Source organism: Zosterops lateralis, assembly GCF_965231275.1.
Source record: "Zosterops lateralis genome assembly, chromosome: 8".
In the NCBI taxonomy this organism is placed as follows: Eukaryota; Metazoa; Chordata; class Aves; order Passeriformes; family Zosteropidae; genus Zosterops; species Zosterops lateralis.
The window spans coordinates 24959811-24982964 of NC_139768.1; the positions used below are offsets into that span (position 1 = coordinate 24959811).

The 23154-nt window shown below is 47.0% G+C and overlaps 2 protein-coding genes across 2 annotated transcripts in view; one reads left to right on the plus strand and one right to left on the minus strand.

The window, feature by feature from the left end:
- Positions 1–213: 213 nt before the first annotated feature.
- Positions 214–1946, minus strand: NKX1-2 (NK1 homeobox 2; the record flags this gene model as incomplete). The annotated part of the gene is made up of 2 exons (XM_083866813.1): positions 214–782; positions 1715–1946. The coding sequence occupies 2 exons, from the start codon at positions 1944–1946 to the stop codon at positions 214–216; spliced, it is 801 nt and encodes a 266-aa protein (XP_083722939.1).
- A 2405-nt stretch (positions 1947–4351) lies between these two features.
- The window catches only part of LHPP (phospholysine phosphohistidine inorganic pyrophosphate phosphatase), a gene marked incomplete at its 5' end in the record, with an annotated part of 71548 nt that continues 52745 nt past the window's right edge, over positions 4352–23154 (plus strand). Inside the window, 5 exons of the mRNA XM_083866812.1 lie at positions 4352–4473; positions 15690–15877; positions 16111–16264; positions 18607–18670; positions 19575–19667. Of these exons, the coding sequence (XP_083722938.1) occupies positions 4352–4473; positions 15690–15877; positions 16111–16264; positions 18607–18670; positions 19575–19667 (621 nt within the window). The remainder of the gene's footprint in view (positions 4474–15689; positions 15878–16110; positions 16265–18606; positions 18671–19574; positions 19668–23154) is intronic.

The following is a 23154-nucleotide window of genomic DNA, read 5'->3' on the forward strand; positions in this document are numbered from 1 at the left end:
ATCTCAAAGGTGCTAATAAAATCCAGTGGTTACAGTGGGGTTTTTTTCTCTGTGTGCCAAAGTTAAGCATGCTGCCGTGACGCCTAGGAAAAAAACAACTTTCTTACACTTCAAATCGCCACGCAACCAGCAGAAGCGATGTCGGTGTTCCCCGCCGGGTCAGAAGGGCCGAGGTGCGCTTCTGTTTCCCGGGGGCTGCCCGGCCGTGCCGCCTCAGAGGTGCGGGGCGTAGAAGGGGCCGAGGTACGCGGGGCCCAGGAAGGGCGCGAAGGGCCCGGCGCCCAGCGGGAAGGGGGCGGCCGGCGGCACCAGCACGTTGGCGGCGGCGTAGGAAGGGAAAGTCTGGAAGGGCAGAGCGGCGGGGCCCGGCGGGCTGGGGCTGCCTCCGCCCGCCGCCGCCGCGGGAGATGCTGCGGGGGCCGCCCCGTCGGCGCCCGGGTGCTGCTTCTTCCACTTGGTGCGGCGGTTCTGGAACCAGATCTTCACCTGCGTCTCGGTGAGGCTGAGGGACAGCGCCAGGCTGAGGCGCTCGCAGACCGACAGGTACCGCGTGGCTCGGAACTTGTTCTCCAGGGCCACCAGCTGCTCGTAGGTGAAGGCGGTGCGCGCCCGGCGAGGCTTCCCGCAGCCCGGCTCCGCCCGCCGCCGCCGGGCGCTCCTGGGCGAGCCCGGCTCCTCCGGCCCGGCCGGGCTCCCGGCCCCGGCCCCGTCCCCGCTCGGCTCCTCCTCGTCGCGCTCCTGCCCCGCGTCCTCGGCGCCGCTCTCCGCCGGGCCGTGCGCGCCTAGGTGAGATCAGGGGGGATCAGGGCACAGCGCAGCCTCCTCCCGTTCCCCCTCCGAACCCCGCGCTACTCGTCCGACATCCCTCCCTCCCTCCCCCCAGCGTAAGGGCAATCATTAAAAATACAATAAAGGGGAGAAAAATTCCGCCCGTCGTGCGAGACCCCCACCCCGCGTCCCTCAGTGTGCCACAGCATCCGCGCTGGGGAGGGGGGAGCCGTCGATATGGATTTCTTACCAATTAAAAAAGAAGTTATTAAAGTCCCCTTCTGAAGCGAAATAAATCCCCTCCCCCCCTCCCCATCCCTGCGCTAATGGAGTTTCAGATTTGCGAGGGCCAGATCGATAGATGTCATCTATTAAAGGTAAGTTTTAATCGAACAATATTAGGATCAGGCCGGGGGAAGGAGGTTTGAAGTGGGCACCTGCAAGCTGCGGGCAGGAGATAGGCGGGAGTCGGTAATAGGATATCGATCACCGGCAGCTAAGGCATCCTCCGGTGGGGACGGGCTGAGCAATTACCCAGCCGGCCGTCCCGCGGGCCGGGGCATCCGACCGCTGCCGCCCCGGGAAAAGGAGCGCCCGGGGGCCGCCCTTGCTGGGGCAAAGAAACCCGTGCGGTGCCTCGGGAGGAGCCGCGGCCCGTCCGGAGCCGGGATGGGGCGGCGGCGCCCCCCGATGTGCGCCCTCCCCTCGGGCAGCAGAGGATGCTCCGCACGCCGGGAGCCGGGCAGGGCACACGGATATCGAGGACTTCTCCCTTTTGCATCACCAAGATTTAGAATCCAGTTCCAGCCCCCCTTCCCTCGCTCTGCGGGACCCCGCGCGGGGAGCGCGTCCCGCCGGGCGCGGGCGGAGGGTCCCCGCCTGCGGCGCCTCCACCTGCGCGCCCCGCCAGCGCCGGCCAAAGGGACAGACTCGAGCGCGTTCCTACCATGTGCCTCTAGTTTATTCCTCCCGCTGCCGGGAGCAGCAGCGTCCTTTCCTACTTCAACTCTTCCCAAACTTTTCTCCCGCTCGCCCGAGCGGGGGGCGCTGCCCCAGCTCCCCGAGGCCGGTTCGCGTCTTCTGCTGAATTTCTGGGGATCCAGGATGTCTAAGATGGAGAAGGAGATTTTATGATGGATGGGGGCCGCCTTGGCCCCGCGGTCCGGGCATTCCGGCATCCCAGCCCGCCCTCGGCGCTGCCCGGAGACCCGCTGGCTCCCGGCGCGGGGCCGGGCCGCTCCCCAGCCGCTCGCTCGGCGCTGGCGGCGCGGACTGAGCGCCGGGGAGGAGGGTCGGCCGGGAGGCGGAGGGGCCGGCGGCGGGGTGGGGGCAGAGGAGGGGGCAGCGCAGCCATTGGCACGCCGCCCCCGCGCCCCCTCCCCGCCGCGCTGCCTCCGCGGGGGCGCAGCGGGCGCCTCCCTCCGTCCCGACCTCTCGCCGGCGGGGCTTTCCCGCTACCTGCCCCGGGCTGGGCGGGGGGACGTGCGGAGAGGTGGAAGGGGGCGGCCGGGAGCCCCCTGCACCTCCGCCGGAGAAGGGATGCGGCTCACCCGGCAGCCCCATGGCAGCCCCACGGCAGCCGGTGTCCCCCGGGTCCCGAGAGCCGCCGGCTGCACCTGTGCCTTGCTCTCTTGCTCTCTGCTGAGCCACCCGCGGCTCTCCCGGTCAGTGCGGGTCCCGCGGGGTGAGCCCCGTGTGCACAGGGACCCAGAGAGGAGGGATGGCTCTCCCTGTGCCAGCAGACACTGTTTGAGATGTGGAGCTACTGCCCGGTCTTCAGGGAGAAAGGAACAGCTTTTCGTTCGGGAACAGGTGCGATCAGTGTAGTTCAGACTCTGGGCCACTCCTGCAGCTCTCCCGTGGTGTTCACTGTTCTCAGTTAGTAGGGAAACTGAGGCCTGCCTGTGCTGGAGCAGCTCCGACCCACTGAGCAACCCCCTAACCAACGCTCCTTGTCTTGGGGGAAAACACTTTGTTGTCTGTTCACATCTACAGCTGGGAGAGGGTAGGTGAGAGCAGGCCAAGCCTTCCCACTCTGCACCAGCCCCGTGACCACTCCTAGCCAGTCCTGTGTATTGAAAATATGCTTGCAGTGTATTTCTGCACACCTGTATCTGTTCTGGAGTATGCTTTTCCTCTCCTTGGCGTTTCAGCATTTGTTGGTGCCACAGATCATCAGATAGATTGGAGAAAGGCACTTTTCAGCCAGGGATGGCAGCCCTCAGTAGGAATCTGTCTCTCCACCTGCTTCCATTGCAATGGAGAGATGCAGAGCACAGCCCTTCTCCTCTTCAGAGCTGTCTCAGCCTCAGCAGAACTGGGCTCACAAATAGTTCTTGGCATAGGCCTTAAGATAAGGGGAGAGCAAGAAGACGAGATGATTATGTGCAAGGGGGATGTGATTAAAAGTAACTGTTACTGTTCATTATTCAAAAGCCCATTTGGCATGGCCTCTGGGCTAGAATACCACAAGAATGTAGAAGAGAAGGGAGCTCAGACCTAAGGGGTTCACACCCACAAGCAACAGGTGACTAAATCTTGGGTTTGGGGATGTGGGAGGTGGTGAACTGGGGAAAAAAAATCTGGTGTATGTGAGACTGCAAATACTTCTGTTTGAGTTGTTGGGTCTGCAGGAGCTGAGAATGTAAATTGCAGCCTTGAAATTCATCTGTGAGCTACAAGACATTTTCAGATATCGTCAGTTTCACATGTATATACACAACAACCTGGAGACACACATGCATGTGGAAAGGTACATACGCAGGGATTAGTTCCAGCACTCTGAAGTTGGTCCGTTTCCCAGCTCTGGCATTAAAATTCAGCCCAAGTGCTGTCTTTAAATTGCTTTGATGCTAGGTGGGTTTCAACCCTGACCTGTCCTGACGGCAAGTGATGGCTGTAACAAGCTGTGGATCAATATTCATAGCGGGTGTCCTGGACTGATAACACTATCCAAGACAATGTTCACTATCACTGCAGACAGCTGAGATATTGTGCCATTAGTAATGTTGTTTTAAATAACCTGATCCATTTCTGAGTCTATTTAATGAATTTCACAGTTTAGATATTATCTTTAGGGAGAAGCCAGAGGCTATTCCAGGAGCAGTGATGCAAATCAATGCTGCCAAGGCTCCTCTGATTTCCTTAAAACAAAATGGACTATAATTCCACCACAGCTCCTTATACATTCTGGGAGTCGTGCCGGGCTATTGATGGCATTAGCGGCGGGAGGATATTTGGGAGAAAACAATCCTATCTGTAAAGCTGGAATACGGCTGATAACATCTTATCTGCGACTGTAAAATTCTCTATATGATGAGTCAGTGAGGTTGGGGGTTTTTTTCTTGGCTGTCATATGAACCACAGAATGGTTTGGGTTGGAAGGGACGATAAAAACTTCACCCTGCTGCCAGGGGTGGGGATGCCACCCACTTGGGGCGGGCTGCGTGGCCTTGATCGCCCGCGGGGCCGGGGCGGCGGCAGCAGCAGCAGCAGCTTTTCCCTGGCGCTGTCCCCGGGCTCGGGGCGGGGCCGGGACTACATTTCCCGGCAGCCCCGGGCGCGGGGCGGGGCGGGCATGGCCATGGCGAGCTGTACCTGGGCCCGGGCCGTGCGGGGGCTGCTGCTCGATGTCAGCGGCGTCCTCTACGACAGCGGCGCCGACGGCGGCGTGCCCATCGCCGGCTCGGCCGAGGCCCTGCGCAGGTGGGTCCGCGGGCCGGGGCCGGGGCCGCGGAAAGGGGGTTCGAGTCCAGCCCCCGCCGTGCTGCCAGTCCCGCACAGGAATGGGAGCGTTTGGGGTCAGCGCGGTGGTTTTTGAGGGCTGTCCCAGCGAGGGGAGCCCGCAGGGGCTGGGCCGGTGGGGGAGCGGCCTGGGGCGGGCGCCCCGCGGGTCTGTGTGTGCAGCGGTGCCTTGGTGTGGGCTCAGGACTGCACCCCGGCAGCACAGCGCCTGAAAAACATGAAAGGCAGAACTTAGGGCATCAGCAGGTGCTGGCAGTATGCAGGAGATCTGGCACTACCCCCTGGTAATCGTTTTTAAAGCATTTCCCGCACTGGTGTTTCTGTCAATTGACGGACTTTGCTGGCAGATTAGCTGGAGCTTCGGGGACCTTGCAGCCCAGAAATGGAGAATGTCTGTGTGGGGTTAATGATTGCCCAGCTGGGAAGGGATTCAAAAGCAAAGTGTGGTCTTGGTGAGCTACTCCCAGTGCCCACAGGTAGGGGAATCCTTCACTTTTACCTGGGTGACCCTGTCCAGGTAACACGGGCTGAGGAACTTTAACTTAACTAACTTTAATTAATTAGGTTGACCTGCCAATATGTCTGTATTGGCCTGCTTGGCCAGAGGAGCAGGATGGGGCCAGGGGAGAGCAGTGGCCACAGGGATAACTTTGTTTAAAGACAGGTATTGATCGTGTGGTTGTGAATTTCTGGAAGAGCCTTTTGACTCACTGTGATGTTTCACTCACCCGCAGTGGAAAATCCACATCTGTTTCACCTGGCAAGTGCTGGATGAGGCTTGGAGTAACCTGGGATAGTGGAAGGTGTCCCAGCCCATTTTAGGGGATTGGAACTTTAGTGTTCCTTCCAGACCAAACCATTCTGTGCTGCTCGATGTACCCCACTTGAAATGTTTTAAATGTCCAAATTCTGAATCCCTGTGAAACTCTGACAGCTCTTTTTGGTGAGCACCTCTGCAGCTCCTGTCCTTTGAGGCCTCTTAGCACAGACACACTTGGGATTGAGTGTGTTATTGAGCAGAAAAATATGCAGGAAGAAATACTGAATTCAGTAAAATTAATCATATGAGGTTAGTTAAATACATGCCTAAATGTTGGTGGAGCCACCAACATTTGGTGGAAAGGCAGAACTGGAGAAGATCCAAATGAAGTGGTAATAACAGAACTCTTTGCTGCTTGCCTTTTTTTTTTTTTTTTTTTTTTTTTTTTTTTTTTTTTTTTTTCTTGCTTTTCATAATTATGTCTTTGTTCATATTTCTTGAAACACGTGTAGGATTCACAGAAGATGTCAGATGGATCAGAGTTCCCAGTGCTGTCAGAGAGTAATATTTGAAGTAAGTTTAAGGCTTATCGAGGCTCTTGGCTGGTTTGTGGTGCTCACCTGGGCAGGAGAAACTGCAGCTGTCAGGACAGCCAAAGGGGAGAGCAGCATTCCCAGGAAATTCTGGGCAGAGGGAGAAGTTGCTTCTATTGAAATCCTGTGGTTCTTCCAGGGGATTGTGCATATGCAAAGCACAGTCTGGGACAGCCTAGATCGTAGCCAAGGCCTCCAGGCACAGCCAAACCAAGCATAAATAACAACAACTGCATAAATACTGCCAGAGATCAGATCATTCCTTTAGAAACCAGAACATATTCAGTAATACCTGTGTCATGCTTCACCAGATGCCTTTGACGTTGTTTTTTTTTTTTTGCTCCTAGATTTTAAACCTCATTTTCTGTCAGGTTGCAGGCTGTTATTAAATAACCTTTGTCACTGCATTTGCTGAAAACTCCTGCATGGAGGCAATGTAAACTTCAGTCTTACTTACAGTAATGTCAGAAATAAGCTGATGAAACAACAGTGAAACTCTGGCCTTGGGCTAAATGTAGGAAATTATGTGCTTTCTCTGGAAATCCTGGGAATGTCTAAGCCTTTTTTTGCCTGTTAGTCAGAGGAAGCCCTCAGCAGCTAATCTGACCTGTCTGCCTGTCTGGAAGGGGCTGCAGGGGTCTTTGAGGAGGGTTTGGAGATGCAATCCAGCAACAGGCTCTGGAATGCTGTGCAGGGAAAGCTGATCTCCTTTGGGCAGGATTTGGTGAGCAGTGGAGAAGCCGTGGTCGTAGCTGTGGGAACTGGGAACAGCAGAAGGGAAAAGTGCCAGGAAGGGAAAAAAACCCCACCGAACCACTTTGTTCAGGTCATTCAATGTAAGTGGTGAAGAATAATCATTTTCCTTGGGTAAAGTCAAGTAGCCTTATTTATCTGCCTATTAGGTTAGTAATTGTTCTGGCTCACACCATTTAAACTCTTTATTGACTCATTATCCTATTGCCAGTTGGTCATTAATATTTGTGTCTGCGTCACGGTACAGATGGGTGGTTTCAAGCAGATGGATCAAAGCCAAAAGGAGCTCTTTTTTAATTAATTCCTTTTTTTTTTAATCAATTAAAGGGCCATAATTACAGATAGCAAGGAACCTTATAACTATAGCTTAACCTTATAACAAATAGCTGTGGTCCTCTGCTAAAGGAGCTGTCTAACATTTTTCAGTGCATATATTATATGCCCAACAGAAACCTTAAATACCGTTTTGATAACTCAGAATACAGACAAGGACTCTTACAACAGGACAGCTGACCTGTTCTTTCCAGACGGTCTTGCTACATCATCTCCCCCATTACAGCAATTAACTTAGTGTGACATATAGTACACTTCAATAAAAATGATAAGCAAACATGCTAATTTGCAATTGGTTTCATGTGACTGAAGCTGTCCTGACCTCCTAAAACTACATTTGCTGCATTATTTCTCTTGTTTTCAGCCGAATTCTGCCGTGCAGTTGAGTTAGTGTTTGCAAGAGCAGCAGTGTAATTTCTGCCAGCAGGCTTTGGCCTGGTTTCTATTTGTGATGGCTGCAGAGGGGTGCTTCCCTCTTGTTTGTTTGTTTTTAGCCAACAGTACAGTCAGATGGAGCAGAAACATGACCAGAGAAGCTGATGGACACTGGAACATCCTGAGCAAGGTGACACTCAGTAACCTCCCAGTGCGGTAGAGACTTTCCTGAGCAAGGCATCAGTAGTTGGTATAACCTGAAGTGAAACAGAGTGAAACAGCTGGGAATGCTTTGTTTATTGCTGAGGTACTCACAGCCCTGATGAGTCTTACCTGTGAAATATTGAAGGGTTCAGTGTGCACTGAGAAGGGGTTGGTGGGTTGGAGGCTGAGGAGATGAACCACAAGAGTGTTTGTTGAGCAGAGCTTGTCAAGAGATAAGGTGAATCTGGATCCTTGTTACTCATCCAGACTGTGGCATCCAGGCACTCGTGTGCCAAAGAGTGTTGCACTCCTGGTTTAACCCCTGGAGCCAGGAATCTCTCTAAATTCTCCATGAACTGTTGTCGTTATCTTTAGGTGGGGTATTAGAGCAGTGGATGGCTAAAAAAGCCAAAAGTAGCTCGATAAGATAATTTATCCCTTTAAGACTTTGAAGACATAATGTTTCTTGATTGTTTAATTTACAGTGGCATATCATTGTTGCTTTGAAAGAGTTACGTAAACCCCACCCATCTCTTCCCAGCGTGTGCAGTTCATGGCAGATGCTTTGGAGCAGATCAGAAAGCCCATGGACAAGATCAGAAAAGGCCATCGGTGACTTAAAGGCTTCTCCTGGAGCCGGCCCTAACAGAGCCTCAGTGCCGTGCTGTTATTGTCTTAATCGATTTACACAGCATTGACACGAGGTGAGCTAGCTGCTTTTTATCTTACAAATAGCAGGGAGCTGCTCCCTTACAAGACAGAAGGTGGTTAAACACCCATAAAAGATGCTCAGCCTGTGCTCTGGCATTTGCATTTACAGCTGTGTGCTGATAGTGTGTCCATTAGCATATCCATATGAAAAGCACACAGTAGTTGGACGTTTACAACATCCTGTTGTTGGGCTGGGAGGGCGCATCTGTTGGCACAGCTTTCTACAGAGCCCTTGAAAAGGGCAGCGGAAATCTGGGGAGCAGGGAGGCTGGGGAGCAGCTGGGCAGCCCCGTTAAAATAAAATACCTGGAGAGTCTAACAAGAGGAAGATTGTGAGGAGAACAAGCGGAACTAGGATTGTAAAACAATTCAGGGTGTGGGGGTTCCGACGAGTTGGGAGCTCACAAAGGAGCCTTTTGGAAGTGTGTGTGCCACGAGGAGGAGGAAATCTTTGTTGTCACAGCAGATAAGGTGGCTTAGCACAGGCTGTGCACATGTTCAGAGTTCCAAGGCTTGCTGTGCCTTCAGGACATTTGATAGAGAAGTTGTTCCTCCTAGAAAGAAACTTTCAAGTAAAGTACACAGACCCTTGTGTAAATATCTGCTAATTTGTTTTTGTGCATGACTCTCTTTGCACTTTCTACCCAAAGAAACCCATTGACCCAGGTGTCACTGCCCTCCTGAAGCAGCAGACACACAAAAAAATGAAGCACTTCTGTATTGTCATGTAGCTGTTCCCTGGCAGAGCCAGAAGGGGATCCAGGAATTGATCCTCAGTGGGTGCAGAGTTGTCTCAGCTGCACTCCAGTCTGTAACATTAGCTGTGGTCTCAGTTCTCTGAGAGCAGTGGGTGTTCCTAACCCATACTTGCTTTCCTAATGAGCAGTGTTCATCATTTATTTAAAAAGATTTGCATCCCTGAAGTTGTGGGTGCTCACCTGCTGCCTGCACGAATTGCATGAGTATGTGCTTGAATTTTTGGAGTTTACACATCATTAACCTTTTGGGTCTCAGAAATAGAATTCCTTCTTTACAAACAGGTTCTGTTTGGTTACAAAGTGAGAATTCAACCCTGTTGAAGATAACTTGTTTTTGAATAATTTTTTTAATGGAATAATTAGCAACTTCATAGAATTATAGAATAGTTTGGGCTGCAAGCGACCTTAAAGATCATGTACCCCCCTTTTTGCACAGATTAAAAACTGTTGGAGTATAATTCACTATGTTGTCCATAAAAATATTTTGCTTAATGCAAATGAATATATCGCAGACCTGTTCATGCTAACTGAATCCCAAAAGATCTGATATTTTTTTTCTTCACAGCTCTGAAAGTGGAGATTTGGAAATAGCAGCTATTTAAGGTCTGCCGGAGTTTACTTATTGAACGACTTGCAGTGTGGCTAAAGTCTTCTAGATGTGATACATTAAGCTGATTTGATAATCTGCAGCCTTAAGTGCATCTTGTTACTGAACTTAATGGAGCAGAGATTTTTTTTTTTTCTTACATTCTGCTTTGTGCTTCCTTTCTGCAGATTCCTTTCAGAAGCACATGTTATTTTTATTAAATACTGAATTCTAGATTTCGCTGTTGTGGCATATTGTTGCCTACAAATCTGTTGTCTTCCCTGCTGTTCAGGGAGGTGGACTGTGATTTATGGTGTTGGATAATTTGTGCAGTAATTCTGGTATTCAGCTGTATTCAACGGCTTTTGTAGAGAATTCAGGACAAGATGGACTTAGTGTTTGTTTTTGTGTGCAACCTCCAGGATTTCTTTCTACTTCTGAAAAATTCTAAATTATCAAAATACCTAAATAAAGGCATTGGTGAGTTTTTAAAGTTTGTTTTGAGCTACAATTTAGTGATTTTTTTTTCCAGTTTTTACTGTCAAACGCTGTCTCAAAGTGGTGTTTCCAGAGTCTTTACTTTTATAACTGTACCATTCCTTATGTCACCTTTGCCCACCCTTAAGTAACATTGGCCTCTTCTTGTGGCTCCTTCATGTGTGCCTATTAACCTGCTCTTATTCATGTGCAAAGGTAATGCCCTCCTATTTTTTAATCCCTTTTGCAATCCCTCCTTTGGATTGCCTCCAAATTGTCCCCTTCTATATTTAGAGAGAGGTGAACCATATGGGGCTGGAGAGGAAATTGTGCTCAGGAGATAGCAGATGCAGAGATGAGTTTCAGGCACAGGAATGCAGGAGGGACTGGGGCCAAGAAGTGCTGTGTGTAAGGATTTGTCAGGGCAGCCTTGCTACGTGGAGCAGAAAGTTGGGTCACCAGAGAACCAGGGCTTAATAAGCCTGGCTGTCCTCAGGACCAATGACAGGACATCAGTGAAGGGAAACACCAGGAGGTCAGGGGACAGAAGTGGCATCAGAGATGTGACAGCAGGATTGAAGCAGTTTGGATGTTCTTCATCAGAGGAAAGGAAAATCAGAGGAAAGGAAAGTTTTGGGCACTGGGATAGAGAAGGAAAATCCTGGAGTTTTATCCACAGTCCTCTGATTGCATTGATTCCATTCCATTCTGAACCCACCAGGTTAGAAAACACTGGGGAATTCACTGTTTCCATGGAATTAAGAGGGGCTTGTACTGTGTAAGGATTGGCAAAGACACTTACGGCCTCCTTCAGGCTTCTGAAATAATGACTTTGCCTGTTGTTATTGCAGAAGCTGAAATAGCCTCTGGAATAGCCTCAGGAATACAAATTTGCAGAGAAAATACAGCACATTCTTGCCAAAAATACACTTCTTAAGCAGAGCAAATGTGCTTTCCTCCCAGCAGGCATTTCCACAGCTGGACCCCAGAAGGGGTTATTGCTCTGAGACAGAAAACCCTTTTGGATCCTCAGGTGTGTGTGATGCTCCCAGGGAGGTACTCCTGGGAAAAACCTGCGAGATCAGGAGAGGTTTTACCTGGAGCATCAGCACCCTGGCCCTGCCCAGGTGGGAGGATGGTGTTGCTGCACAGGTCCTGCTTTTACTTTCAGGTTTGGTTGCAGGTGCTGTTGACTCTCTGTGTTTCAGACAAGGTATCAGAGTGCTGAGAGGTTTACGCTGAAGCACACTCGTATTTGTCCATTGATGCAAAAGAGTCAAATAGCTAAAGTGCTCAGCATGCTTTCTTTTAAATTAAATTTAAAAAAAAAAAAAAACAAACAAACAAAAAAAAAAAAACCCAAAACCAAACAACAAACCAAAGCACTGTGAAGAGCCAAAAGCAAGATAAAAAGCAAGTTCTGGAAATCTCATGTAGCACATTTCCAAACCCCTTTGAAGATGATGTTGGACAGTCTCCAAGCTCAGGTTTGTTGCCTCAAAAGGGTTTTCTGCCCCACTGCCCATCTGCACAGGACCTCTGGCTGTGGGCTGCACTTTCCCCCATTTCTGTTTTAGGAAAAAAACTTGACTGCAAAAAACTGGGAAAAGATGGGAAATCTGAGGTTTAGCCTTATACCTTTTCCTTAGTTGCTTCAGCTATGTGCAAGATAATATGAATTCAAGTTTGATGATTCCCAGTCCAGATTCCAAGACCACTGCATTTCCTATGGGTGTCACAACCTTTACATCATCTGAAAGAAAAGGATTTGTGTTTTATGTGCCCAAAGGCTGCCCATAAAGGTTGGCAAGGGCAGTTGGCTAAGTCTGCACAAGGTCAGTGAGGATGTCCAATAATTGTCCTAACACTTTACCTGTTATGGAGCAATAATGAGAGTTTTTTTCATTATTTTCGGGTGAGTGAGCCTGGCAGATGCTGACAGCCAGCAGATGTGTAAAGTTCGAGGTGATTTGTAAGGGACTGGCTCATCTGACGCATGGTAATTGCATTGTGGGACATTGTCACTCAGCCCCGTGTCCTGCTCCAGCAGAACGAGGTAAAGGTCAGTTCAGAGAGCTGCCGAGGCATCAGGGGCAGCTCAGGGCTGAAATTAAACCCCTCACATCCACTTCCCCCCTGGGCAGGTGTTCACAGTGTACCCAGAGCTGGGTGGGTGCCCCAGGTGTAGATTTAGGGATCATTTGGGTGACCGAGTGGTTGTTTGGATCTGGAGTGGGCTTAAATCCCTGCTCTGGCAAGGCTGCAGTGGGAGTTCAGTGCTCATCTGTCCGCTTGTAATTTAGGGCTTGGAAGTTTTGGGTTTTTGTGACTTTTTCCTTCAGTGCCTCTGTGCTGTGGCAGCTCCCCAGAGCAGGCACTGGCAGCACAGCCTTTGTGACACACTGGCTGGAGGGGACAGTGGCCTTTCCATCTGCTGCCATCTCTGTTCCGCCATCCCCTCCAAGAAGGGCTCTGACAAGTTCCTTTTGCCACTTTGGCTGAGTTTAGCATTTGTCACTCCCTGAAAGGTCAGAAGCTGCTCTGCCTCGCTCAGGTGAAGCTCCCTGGTTCCTGCTCTTGGGCATTAGGAGTGGTGGGAACAGTGATGTTGGAAATGGAGCGGATTTGTCTGATGCTGAGCGTGCTCATGGCCCCAAACAGGGAGGGAGAGGCAGCCTTGGGATGTACAGAGCTCCCTGGACTGTGCTGGGTCCCTGCGGCATGGAGAGCAGTGCTGCCTGTCTGTGTGCTCACCTTGTGCCCTAATCAGCATCGATTTTCCTGGTGCTCACAGAGTTTGAGTGGGATCTTTATCATGGCCACGATGTGTGGAAGTCAGCCGAGGGACTGATTGACTGGGTTTCCTGGGTGTGCCTGTGCTTCTGTAATGGACCTGCTGATAAATCTGTAACACGCTGGGGATCTCGATAGAACGTGTATCATGTATTTCATCTCCTGCTGCCTCATTCTTCTGCACTTGCAGGTACCTAATCCCTTGCTCTTTATCTTATAAGACATCACATTACAAATCTTGTTCTTTATTCTTCTCCTGACATCCCCGCACTTGCCAGCAGTGGAAATTGCAGTACCTTGCCTTGCTTTGCTAGGAGTGTGAGCAGTGGGCTCAGTTCAGAGGCTGGAGGTTTCCCTGGAAGCTTTGCAGCCCTGTAGACTCACTGAGCAAATCATCACACCTGTGAGATGTAGACCTTCAAGCAACTTCTTTTAGTCTCTCCACATGCAAAACCTGCCAGACCAGGGATGCTGAAGGAGAGTTTTGCTGTAAACATGATTGGAGCCAGGTTTTCCCCCATGCAGAACTGTTGGTAAAAGTTCTCCCTAATTATTTAAGCTCTGAGTTAACAGTTGTTTGCTGGCCTGCAGGCTCTGCTCACCATCCCTGTGCTGAGCATCCAGGGGTGGATTCATCCCAGTTTGTGTGTGTGTGATACTGAATGTACATGGAGTGTGGCTGTTCTGTGCAGGCAGAGTTTACAAGGGTCTTTTCAGAGATGCTAATTGGGAAGGGAAAGGTGATTTTCTATTGGAAAGGTATTTTTGTAGAAATAAGTCTTCTGTAGAGTTCTGTGGATTTTTGTTTCATTTAGTGTTCCAGGATATTTTAAAAAGTCCTTTTCATGTGTCACCAGAGGACTCCCATCTTTTTGTCCAGCTTGGCCTAACTCTTTATCGATCTGATCCTGAGCATCTCCTGAGCTCATTTGTTGGGGTGGTAATTGCTGGTGGCCACAAAGGCATGAAGCAGTCTGGGATGTGTCCAGACTCTTGCTTTGCTCAGTCCTTTCAGAAGTGTCACTCTGGTTTCCATCCAGAATGCTGAGAGAGAAGTGAAGTTTGTAGTGCAGGAAAACTGGGTCTGTGCTTTCACCCTGTGGGGGTGCTGGTTTATCTGTGCAGGTCTGGGGTTGGTGTTGTCTCTGGATTCATTACGTTGACCTTTGAGGAATAGAAAAAGCAGATTCTAATTCAACAAATGACTGCTTCCAGGCAGTTGTGAATCATGGGATTTTTCCCCCTAAGAGTGTGCAGGGAGGCTTTGCATTTAGAATAATTTTTTTTAACCACAGCACACTCTATTAAAGTTTGTTGTGTATCCAAATTACACTGCTTTGCTTTTTAACTCCAGCTGAAACTGTGTCTCGAATAACAGATGTGGAATATTGTCATCCCACTGTCACACCAATTGTTCATTGTTCTGAGAAGGTCACATCATAATTCATTAACAATAATTATTCCCTGGGTACACCCTGCACTTCTTCACTCAATTGCTTCATTAACTTGAGAGTGAATCTCACATTCAGTGCTCCAATCAATGAAGATATATTTATAATGTACAAGTGGATGCTATTAGTTACAATATATTAACTGCCTAATTTAAAAGAGAAAAGCTATCTTTATGAAGGGCAATTAACCACTAAGTGTAATTGATAATTCACATATCTATGATTAGGAAAGACAAATAATAAGAAAGAAATGAATCACCAGCATTATTAAAGAAGACATTGGCGTGCAGTTTTGATGAGCACAAGGGGCTCTCTGGGTCAGGACCAGATTTCCAAGAATCCTTTGATGGAAAGTTCATCATCAGATCTGTTGTCTTAAGGTGGCTTTGATGTTTGCATCAATCAATTGAGATCATCTTCCCTACAGAATGGACTCAGCATGTTTTGTTGTCTTGAGAATCATTGCAGATAAGTCATTTTTCATTTTAATACAAAGAAGAGTCGTAATATTTTTATAAGAATTTCTAAGCCTGGTTCCAGACTATCTGAATCTGCATGTGCTCAGGTCCTCAGGTCCTCAAAGATAATTATGCACAAATTCACATGAAAGCTGACAAAAAGTAGGCATTTTCACATATTAGAGGAGCTAAGTGACACTGCCTTAGGCAAATGTTTTGGGTTTTTTTTCAAATTGTGGTACATTTTCAGTGCTTCCCATTTTCTGTGGCCAGTTTGAAATACTTTGGGTCTCCAAACAGCTGACAGCTCATCCTTGGGGAAGAGGCTTTTTGGGGACATCCACAGCAGGTCACCAGCTTGGGAAGCAGCTGCTCAGAGGCGGAGGACTGGCAGGGGATTCTCAGGGTCACAGAACGGTGTGGGCTGGAGGGGACATTAAAAATCCCATCCCATCCCATCCCTGCCATGGGCAGGGACACCTTCCACTGTCCCAGGCTGCTCCAAGCCCTGTCCAGCCTGGCCTTGGACACTTCAGGAATGGGGCAACAACACAACTTTTGCAGAGCACCAATCCACAGGAGCCATGTCCTTGCCTCTGGACACTTGTGGCTGTGTTTTCTTCCCCTGAAAAGCCATTTACCTGTAAACCTTTATTAATGAACTAGTTAATCAGCGCCACGTTTTTCGGGATTGTGCACCAAGTAACAGCATGGGGGTTTTATGAGAGATTTAATGATAAACGTGACTGGATCCACCCCAGTGTTGATAAAACATCATTGAACTAACCGGCAGCTGCAGTGTCCAGAGTCAGGATTTCAACCACAGATCCTGGTTTGGAACATCACCTTCACCTTTGTAGCAGAACTGGCACTCCTGTCTTATTTCCTTCATCCAGCTAACCCCTCTGCTGCCTTCCCCCCACAGGATCAAAGCAGCTGGGCTGAAGCTGCAGCTCTGCACCAACGAGACCCAAGCGACCCGGGAGAATTTTGTGAAGAAGCTGCGGGCCTTGGGCTTCGACATCTCTGTGGCCGAAGTGACAGCGCCTGCCCCGGCCGCCTGCCGCCTCCTGAAGGAGCGTGGCCTCAGACCTCACCTGCTGGTGCACGACGGTGGGACAGCCCGGGGACACAGGGAGGGAGGGGAAAGCTCTGTTTTCCTCTTTGTTTTAGGACAGTGGAGTAGGTGTGTGAAGAGCACTTGATTCAGACAGGGATTTATTTATTTTTTCACTTGTTGCTGTGGGTGGAGAGATGCGCGAATCTGGGGAAGTGCCGTGGGGTCTGAAATGGTGAAGGGTTTGTGATTTTGTTTTGTTTTGTTTTGTTTTTTCCTCCTTCTGTAGATCTCATCCCTGAATTTGCTGAGGTCGATAAGACAAACCCAAACTGTGTGGTTCTTGGAGACGCAGCAGAAAACTTCACCTATGCAAACCTTAATGAGGCTTTCCGACTTCTCATTGGGATGGAGAAGCCCATTTTGATCTCCCTTGGAAAAGGGTGAGTTAAGCTCTGGTTTTCCCTCTGCATTTTTTTAGTAATATCTTTAGTGGAGGCCAGAAATCAGTGTGAGCACTCTCAGTACCAACTTTTCAGTTTTTAATCTGTGTGCCTGGGCTGAGAGCCTGACCTGATCAGGTGTCTGTCAATGAAGGGAACTTTTGGTGCTTTAAGAGAGCCTCAAACCTCATAGGAATCATGGAGATTTTGCATTTTGATGTGTGCAGCCCCCAAGTGAATGAATATTTACTATCTCAGAGGTAAGAACTGTTGGTTTAACTGCTGCCTGTAGCCACATGTTCCTCTCCTAACTGAATATAAATGATTTTTCATAGTGAAAGAAGCACAAAATTTCCACAGGCCATGCTTGGGTAAAGAGCTGTTGGTATAGATTTGTGATGCAGTTGGGTGTTTTTGAAGTGGCAGATCAATTGTTTTGGTAGTTTTAATGTCAGACAGCATTTTTAATTATTCTCTGCCCAATAAAGGTAAATTTTGACCTCCTGCTTTCACACACAGGAAAAAATCCAGTCAGGGAACTTGAATGTTTTCCTGAAAATAATTGATTTAGATGTATTCTGAGATTTTAAACAGGATGTTATTAATTCCTTTGCTGAATAATGACAAATCCCAACGAGTTATTCTTATCTGTTGTGTGATGCATGGGTTTAAAAGAGACTGTGCATGTTTGTCTTGGGGGAAAGTGCAGTGACAACTTTGCTCAGTGGTTCAATAGACTGTAATGGGCATGAAAACCCTTCTTAGTTTGTGGATTATTGATCCAGCTGGAGAGAACTTATCAGTGGGAAGGAGCAGTTAAATTCATTGTGTTGCCTTACCTGACACTCAGGCTCTAATCCTCCAACAGGGGTGGAAAATCCTTAATGTTTCTCAGAAGGATAAGGAGAAAATGTTGAGCCAACAACAGAATGGCTAATGTACATAAAACAATCAAATTTTGTGTTATGTAATACTATATTTCAAAGTTAAATATAGGATCAGCCTTTGCTTAGGAACTGTATTGTCATCAATGCAAAAATGCTTTGTACCCAGTGCATGTAAAAGTATTTATTTGGTCTTTCATTGATAGAAACAGCTCCTTTTTGTTATTTCTTTGAAATATTAAAAATATGCCCTTTTTGTTAAAAAACAAAGATTTGGGGATATTCAGAGCTCAGTTTTCACCAGGAGCATATTGCTTTTTAATGGCTGACCATTGAGGTAATGTGAACACAAGTTGTCTGGTGAGTTCTCTGACTCCAAAGAGGAAGATTATAAATTATAAGAACTCTTCTCCTACATGAAGAAGCCTCTTTGATTCAAAGGGCCATGTACAAAACCCAGCTTCATTTTTAACCTGCAGAACCAGCGCAGCTGGGTGGACCTTAGTAAGGTGCCTGCCCTGGGGCCAGCAGGTTGGTTTTGGTAGAAGTTTTAGTTCATTCCATAGAAAACAAAAGTGTCAGAGTCATTGAAGCAGAATGCCCTGCTGCTGGAAATGGAGTGATTTACATTTAGCATCTGTTTTGGGCTGAGAATGGGAATTGGCTTTGTAATTTCTTCTGTCATGCCACTGTCAGAAAATTAAGCTGTTTACACCAGACTATAGAAGGTTAATGGCTGTTCTAGCAAAGGTCAAGTGGTCATTTTAAAGGAAGGCTATGCTGAATAATCGAAAATGGCAGAAGGATAAGGCATAAAATCTTAGCTGACTGCTCATCCTACCTTTTATCCCGTCATACAGGAGCCTGTCTTGGCTCTGCCCAGAGCTTGGAAGACCTGTGTGAATGTGAATTGCTGGTTCAGAAAAACTCTCTAAAGGCATCTTCTAATTCCAGGAGCTTCATGGCAGTGGGAGCATTTTTAGAAGGAACAGAATTCATCTTGGAGGGCTTTCTTAGTGCTGATAGGCAGGGTTTCCTGCTGTGGGAGCCTGAGACAGCAGTGATGGTCCTGTCTGGGGTCTCCTTGCAGACACACTGTGGAGGGGTCACAGCTGCTGCTTGGGGCCATTCCTCATCTTTTACCTGCCAGGTGTCTGTGTCACTGTGCAATAACACACAGCCCAGCCCATCCTGGTCTAAGCACACTGAAATCCCTTTGAACCAGTGGAGTTGTTCCCACATGGGCATCTGGGATCCTTTCCCTGAGCACTGCATGATCCTGAGCCTGTCCTTTACTTAATTCCCAGGTTAAACCAAGGCCTGGGATTTTCTGATTACTTGACTTTTTATGCAGCCATATGGACATCTATAAAGGTCCAGAAATAATAAAGTGTGGATTCTTTGTCTTTAACTGCCAACGTTTTCATTTCATGGGAACTTTATCACTTTCATTTTCAGACGCTACTATAAAGAAACCGATGGTCTGAAACTTGATGTTGGAGCATATATGAAGGCATTAGAGGTATTTTATAGCTGGAATTATGCTTACTCGCCCCGTGCACCTTGTTAAAAGAGTAACTGGAATAAATATGGCTCATCTTCTGTAATTACTCACCTTATGGGAGAGAGTTCTTACTGAAATTTGTTTGATGTATTCTAAAGATAGGTGGATTAATTTATTTTCTGCCTTTGTTCATTTTTTGGTTTAAATTTGTTTTACAGAATTGCAGAATTTAAATTTGTTTTACTTAAACCATGAACTTTTCTCTGTCGCGGTACCTTTATTGCAAGTGAGGCCCTTGAAAGGACAAGTCAGACAAGAAAAAAGTGGAATATTGTGTGCAAGATATCCAGGAAAATGTGAAGGTCCCTATTATCTGCTAGACTTTTATTTGTCTAGGAATAAGAAAGAAACAAATTTTTCAGCATAAGACTGATGTTTAGTTGCAGGAAAATGTAACTTCTAAAATCTGCTTTTTCAAAGGTAGCTTTTCAAAACCTGGATTTAAAACTCGATTTTTCACTTGAATCAGTAAAATTATGTCAGGTGGTTGAAGAAATCCTCTATATCTTTTAAGGCCCTCCAGTATTTTTGATAGTTTTATATAAAGGGTATTTGTTATGTTTTTGATGCTCCTAACAAAATGAGCAGTACTGGAACTGAGTTTGAAGATTACTCAGTGATGGAGAATATGAAAGATTTGTACCTTGAGGTGTTTCAAGAGCATTTTCTCTCCTGCCAGAGAAATTTATGAACTTCTGTTATCCAAATTCTCTGATATTCACCTTCACCTGCTAATCTACTGTGTTATTTAAGGGCAAAAATCAATAATCACCAAGGTTTTATAACTGGAGTTATGGAGTTGAACAAATCCTTTTCCAATCAGCATTTTTTGTGTTTCTCTCTCTTTTTTCTTTTTCCCCAGTATGCTTGTGATGTCCAGGCTGAGGTGGTGGGGAAACCAGCAAAAAGATTTTTTGAGTCAGCCCTGGCAGAACTGGGAGTTCCACCAGAGCAGGTAAGGTTGGGGTGCCATGACCATGGGCTGTGCCTCAAATTTTTGCCCACTGGTGCTTTTTTCCTGCTTTGCTATAGCTTTGAAAAGTTACAAAAGAGGCTGAAGGGAAACATGACCAGGACTCAATGCCTGGCAGAGACAAAAGAGGTGCCCTGATGCCTGGCAGTTTGCTTGGAGACTGCAGGGTGATGGAATTGATCCCAAAATGTCGTTTATTTCCTGTGCTGCCACACTGATATCTTTCCTTTTTTTTAGTAAAAGGGAAAGGCAGGAGTAAAATACTTTATAATTTTGGTGAATAGGAAGCACTGACTGCCCCCTAAACCTTCTCCTATATTTCTGGCTTTCCAGAAACATGCTGAATGTGCTGTGCTTCCTCAGTACAGCCCATTTTCCTCCTCTCTGTAGTTGTTCCCAGCTCCTCTTTATTGATTTGCTGTTCTGTCAGGCAGGACATAAGGATGAGTATGAGAAACCTCACAAACAGCAGTGAATTACAGCACAATAATTCCATCAGGGGGGTTTGGGTGACATTATAAACAACAAGAGGGAAGTTTGGGGTGGCTTGTAGGTCCCTGGAGCCTGGAGATGAAATTATGGCCCTGTAATTCAGTGTTTGCTTGGGTTTTGCTTTATTATAGAGTGGGGAGATGGAAAAGACCTAGTGGGCCATCTAATCCATCTCCTTCCCCATGCAGGAATGTTCCTTGCTCCACAGTTATTAATGTTTTGCCCACAGTAGTTTTCAGAGAGCCAAACAACTGTCACTACCCTGGGGATGGTGTTCAGCCCAGTGGGTCTTGTGGGAAGGCAGCTTTCCCTGAGATTTATCAGGATATTTCCCTTTTAAACTGCATCTCCCTATTTCTAGTTTTACTCTAGTTAATACAACCAAAATAACTGCTTGCCTTCCTGGATATTTTCTCCATCCAGTTATCCCTAGACTTGTTATCATTGCAGGAGTTGTTTTTTACTAAAACTGTGTAGTTTAGTTCTGCTGCTTCCCTCCATTCAGTCCCCCTGCTTTTTTCTGTGCTCCCTTCAGTTTGTCCATATCTTCTCAGCAGTAAGACAGCCCAGTCTGGATTATCCCTGGAATATCCCAGGTGCAGAACTCCTGTCTCTGAATCCTTGCCCCAGGGAACAAACCTGATTTAATGCATCACCAGGCTGGCAAAGATGGTCCCATAGGGTGAGCCCTGGTGAGTGGTTCCCATCAGCTGCAGGAGTATTTGTTTTGGGTACAGAAAAGCAGGAATAGTCCCCAGCAGAGATTATTTACTCATTCTCTGCTGTTTGCCATGTCTGCTACTTGTGCCTAACTTCATATTTTGTCAGAGTTTGGGCTTTCTTTTTCTCATATAGTTTCTAACATTAAATGGCATCAATCTGTTGAAGTGATATGTCCAGTTTGTAGGTATAATATTTTATGTTTAGAGAGTTTGGAGATGAAGGGAGTGTGTACCTAACTAAGGAGGAGTGCAGCAGGCACCACTGGATAATGGTACCAGTGGTACCATGGTTTCCACCATAGGAAAAATAATCCACACTGCTGGAGTTAAAGCCTGGGTCATGATTCACACATGTGTAGGAGGAAAAAATTCCAAACAAACCAACTGCCTTAATTCTGGCATCTTTTCCTAACTTTTGAGTGCTTGACCTTGCAACTTCCATGTACTTTTGGAGAAGGATTTGCAGGTTGGTTTAGCTCATGGTACACAGTAATTAAACCTCAGTATTTTCAGTTTAAAACCTCACTACAGTCACTTCAGTGAGTTCCTGTAATGCACTGCATTACATTTTAATCTGTCTCCTGAATGAACTCTGCATTTGTAGTGACACGGCAGGGGCTGGTTTTACTTGCCTTTGCTTTTACAAAATGTTTATTCCAATAATTTATTCCACCTGTGGAATGCATTCAATCCATACCATCGTTAAACCATTTTAGATGAGCTGTGCTTTGGAAAACATACTACAATTTTCTTTCACTTGGCTTTTAATGAAAAATACCTTTTTAATAAAGCTGTCTCACCACAGTAATTTGAGACAGTGGCAATTCTGAAATTTCTCAAGCTGCTTTAATCAATAAAGTTATCACCAGTCGTTTCCCTTGATAACTGCTTCTTACTGAGACCCTGACTCTGCCTTCTGCTGCTGAGATGTTTTCAGCCTGCACTTAGAATAAGAGGAACTCCCTAAAGTCCAATTTTCATTTTAACCTTTCCTCAATGGCCTAGAAATAACAGATTGCCAGTATTACTTTAATAGATTGGAAATTTAAACCTCTTAGAGGTAACCAGACCTATCTTACAATTCAGTACTATGACAAAGAATAACACATCTTAAAGGTTACTGAAATGCCTAATTCATGTGTTTTAAGGCAGCTGTAACAGTGGATGATTTTTACAGCTTTACAATAAAACCTAAATAATGTTAAGGTTCTGGTAGTTTTATATAATCATAAAAAGTTCTCTCTGTAGCAAATTATCCTGCTTTAATGGGAGTTATGGCAGGTTGTGCTGGAGTCTATAAACTACTGGTAGTTAAGCAATTCCCATTCCTGCCACCTGCAAGCCTCAAGTGGGAGTTAGTGGTGCATGAGAGCAGAGGGAGGTCACCCAGGGGTGGCACAGGGGACCTGCTCCTGGGCCAACATCTTTCCCTTGCTCACCAGCCATAACAGAGTGAGATCTTCCATCCCAAAATAAAAGTGTCCAAGGGAAGTTTCAAGCTTCAGTCCCCACAAGAGGGCAAGATCTTCCATCCCAAAATAAAAGTGGCCAGTGGGAGTTTCAAGCTTCAGTCCAGCTGAAAGCTTAGTGAGAACTGTCTGGCCCAGCATCTTTGGAGTTCTAAGATAGAAACAAAATTAACAGTGGGATCCTGAAGCCTGAGATATTATTCCTTGGGTGAAGGAAAACAGGGAGAAAAGTTAATGTGTTGTATTTCTTGTGTAAAGGGATTTAATACATCAAGGTTTATGTATAAGCTTTATTTCCTTACAGTACTGGCACATTTAGCTTGATTAAGGTTATTAAATCCATAGCAGAAAATCTGTTTAGGTATAAATATGTCTGACTCCAGAAGCATTCTCTGTGCTAATGTTCTGGTGGAGTTAGCACACTGCCTTTTGTGCATCTCTGTTTGCATCCTGCATGGGCTCCAGCCTCCAAAATCCCCCATCTGAGCTCATCCTGGTAAACACTGCCTCCAACATGAGCAGGGCTGGGTAAATCAGGATATTCTCATCTTTTTGCCTCCTTCATTTCCTTACTCTGCAGTTCCTGTTCTGATCAGACATTTTTCTGTGATCAGTTAATGATGCTGAAACTCTGTTTGCAGAAAAAAACTACCTGAGGTTCCCACTCACCACCCCATCAGATTTGTTAGTTTTGGCTGCTCACCTGCATTCAGCTCAGGCTCTGGGGCACAGGCAGCACCAGAGGCATTGCTGACTGTGGAGGTTATATTTTGCCTTTCCACCCCA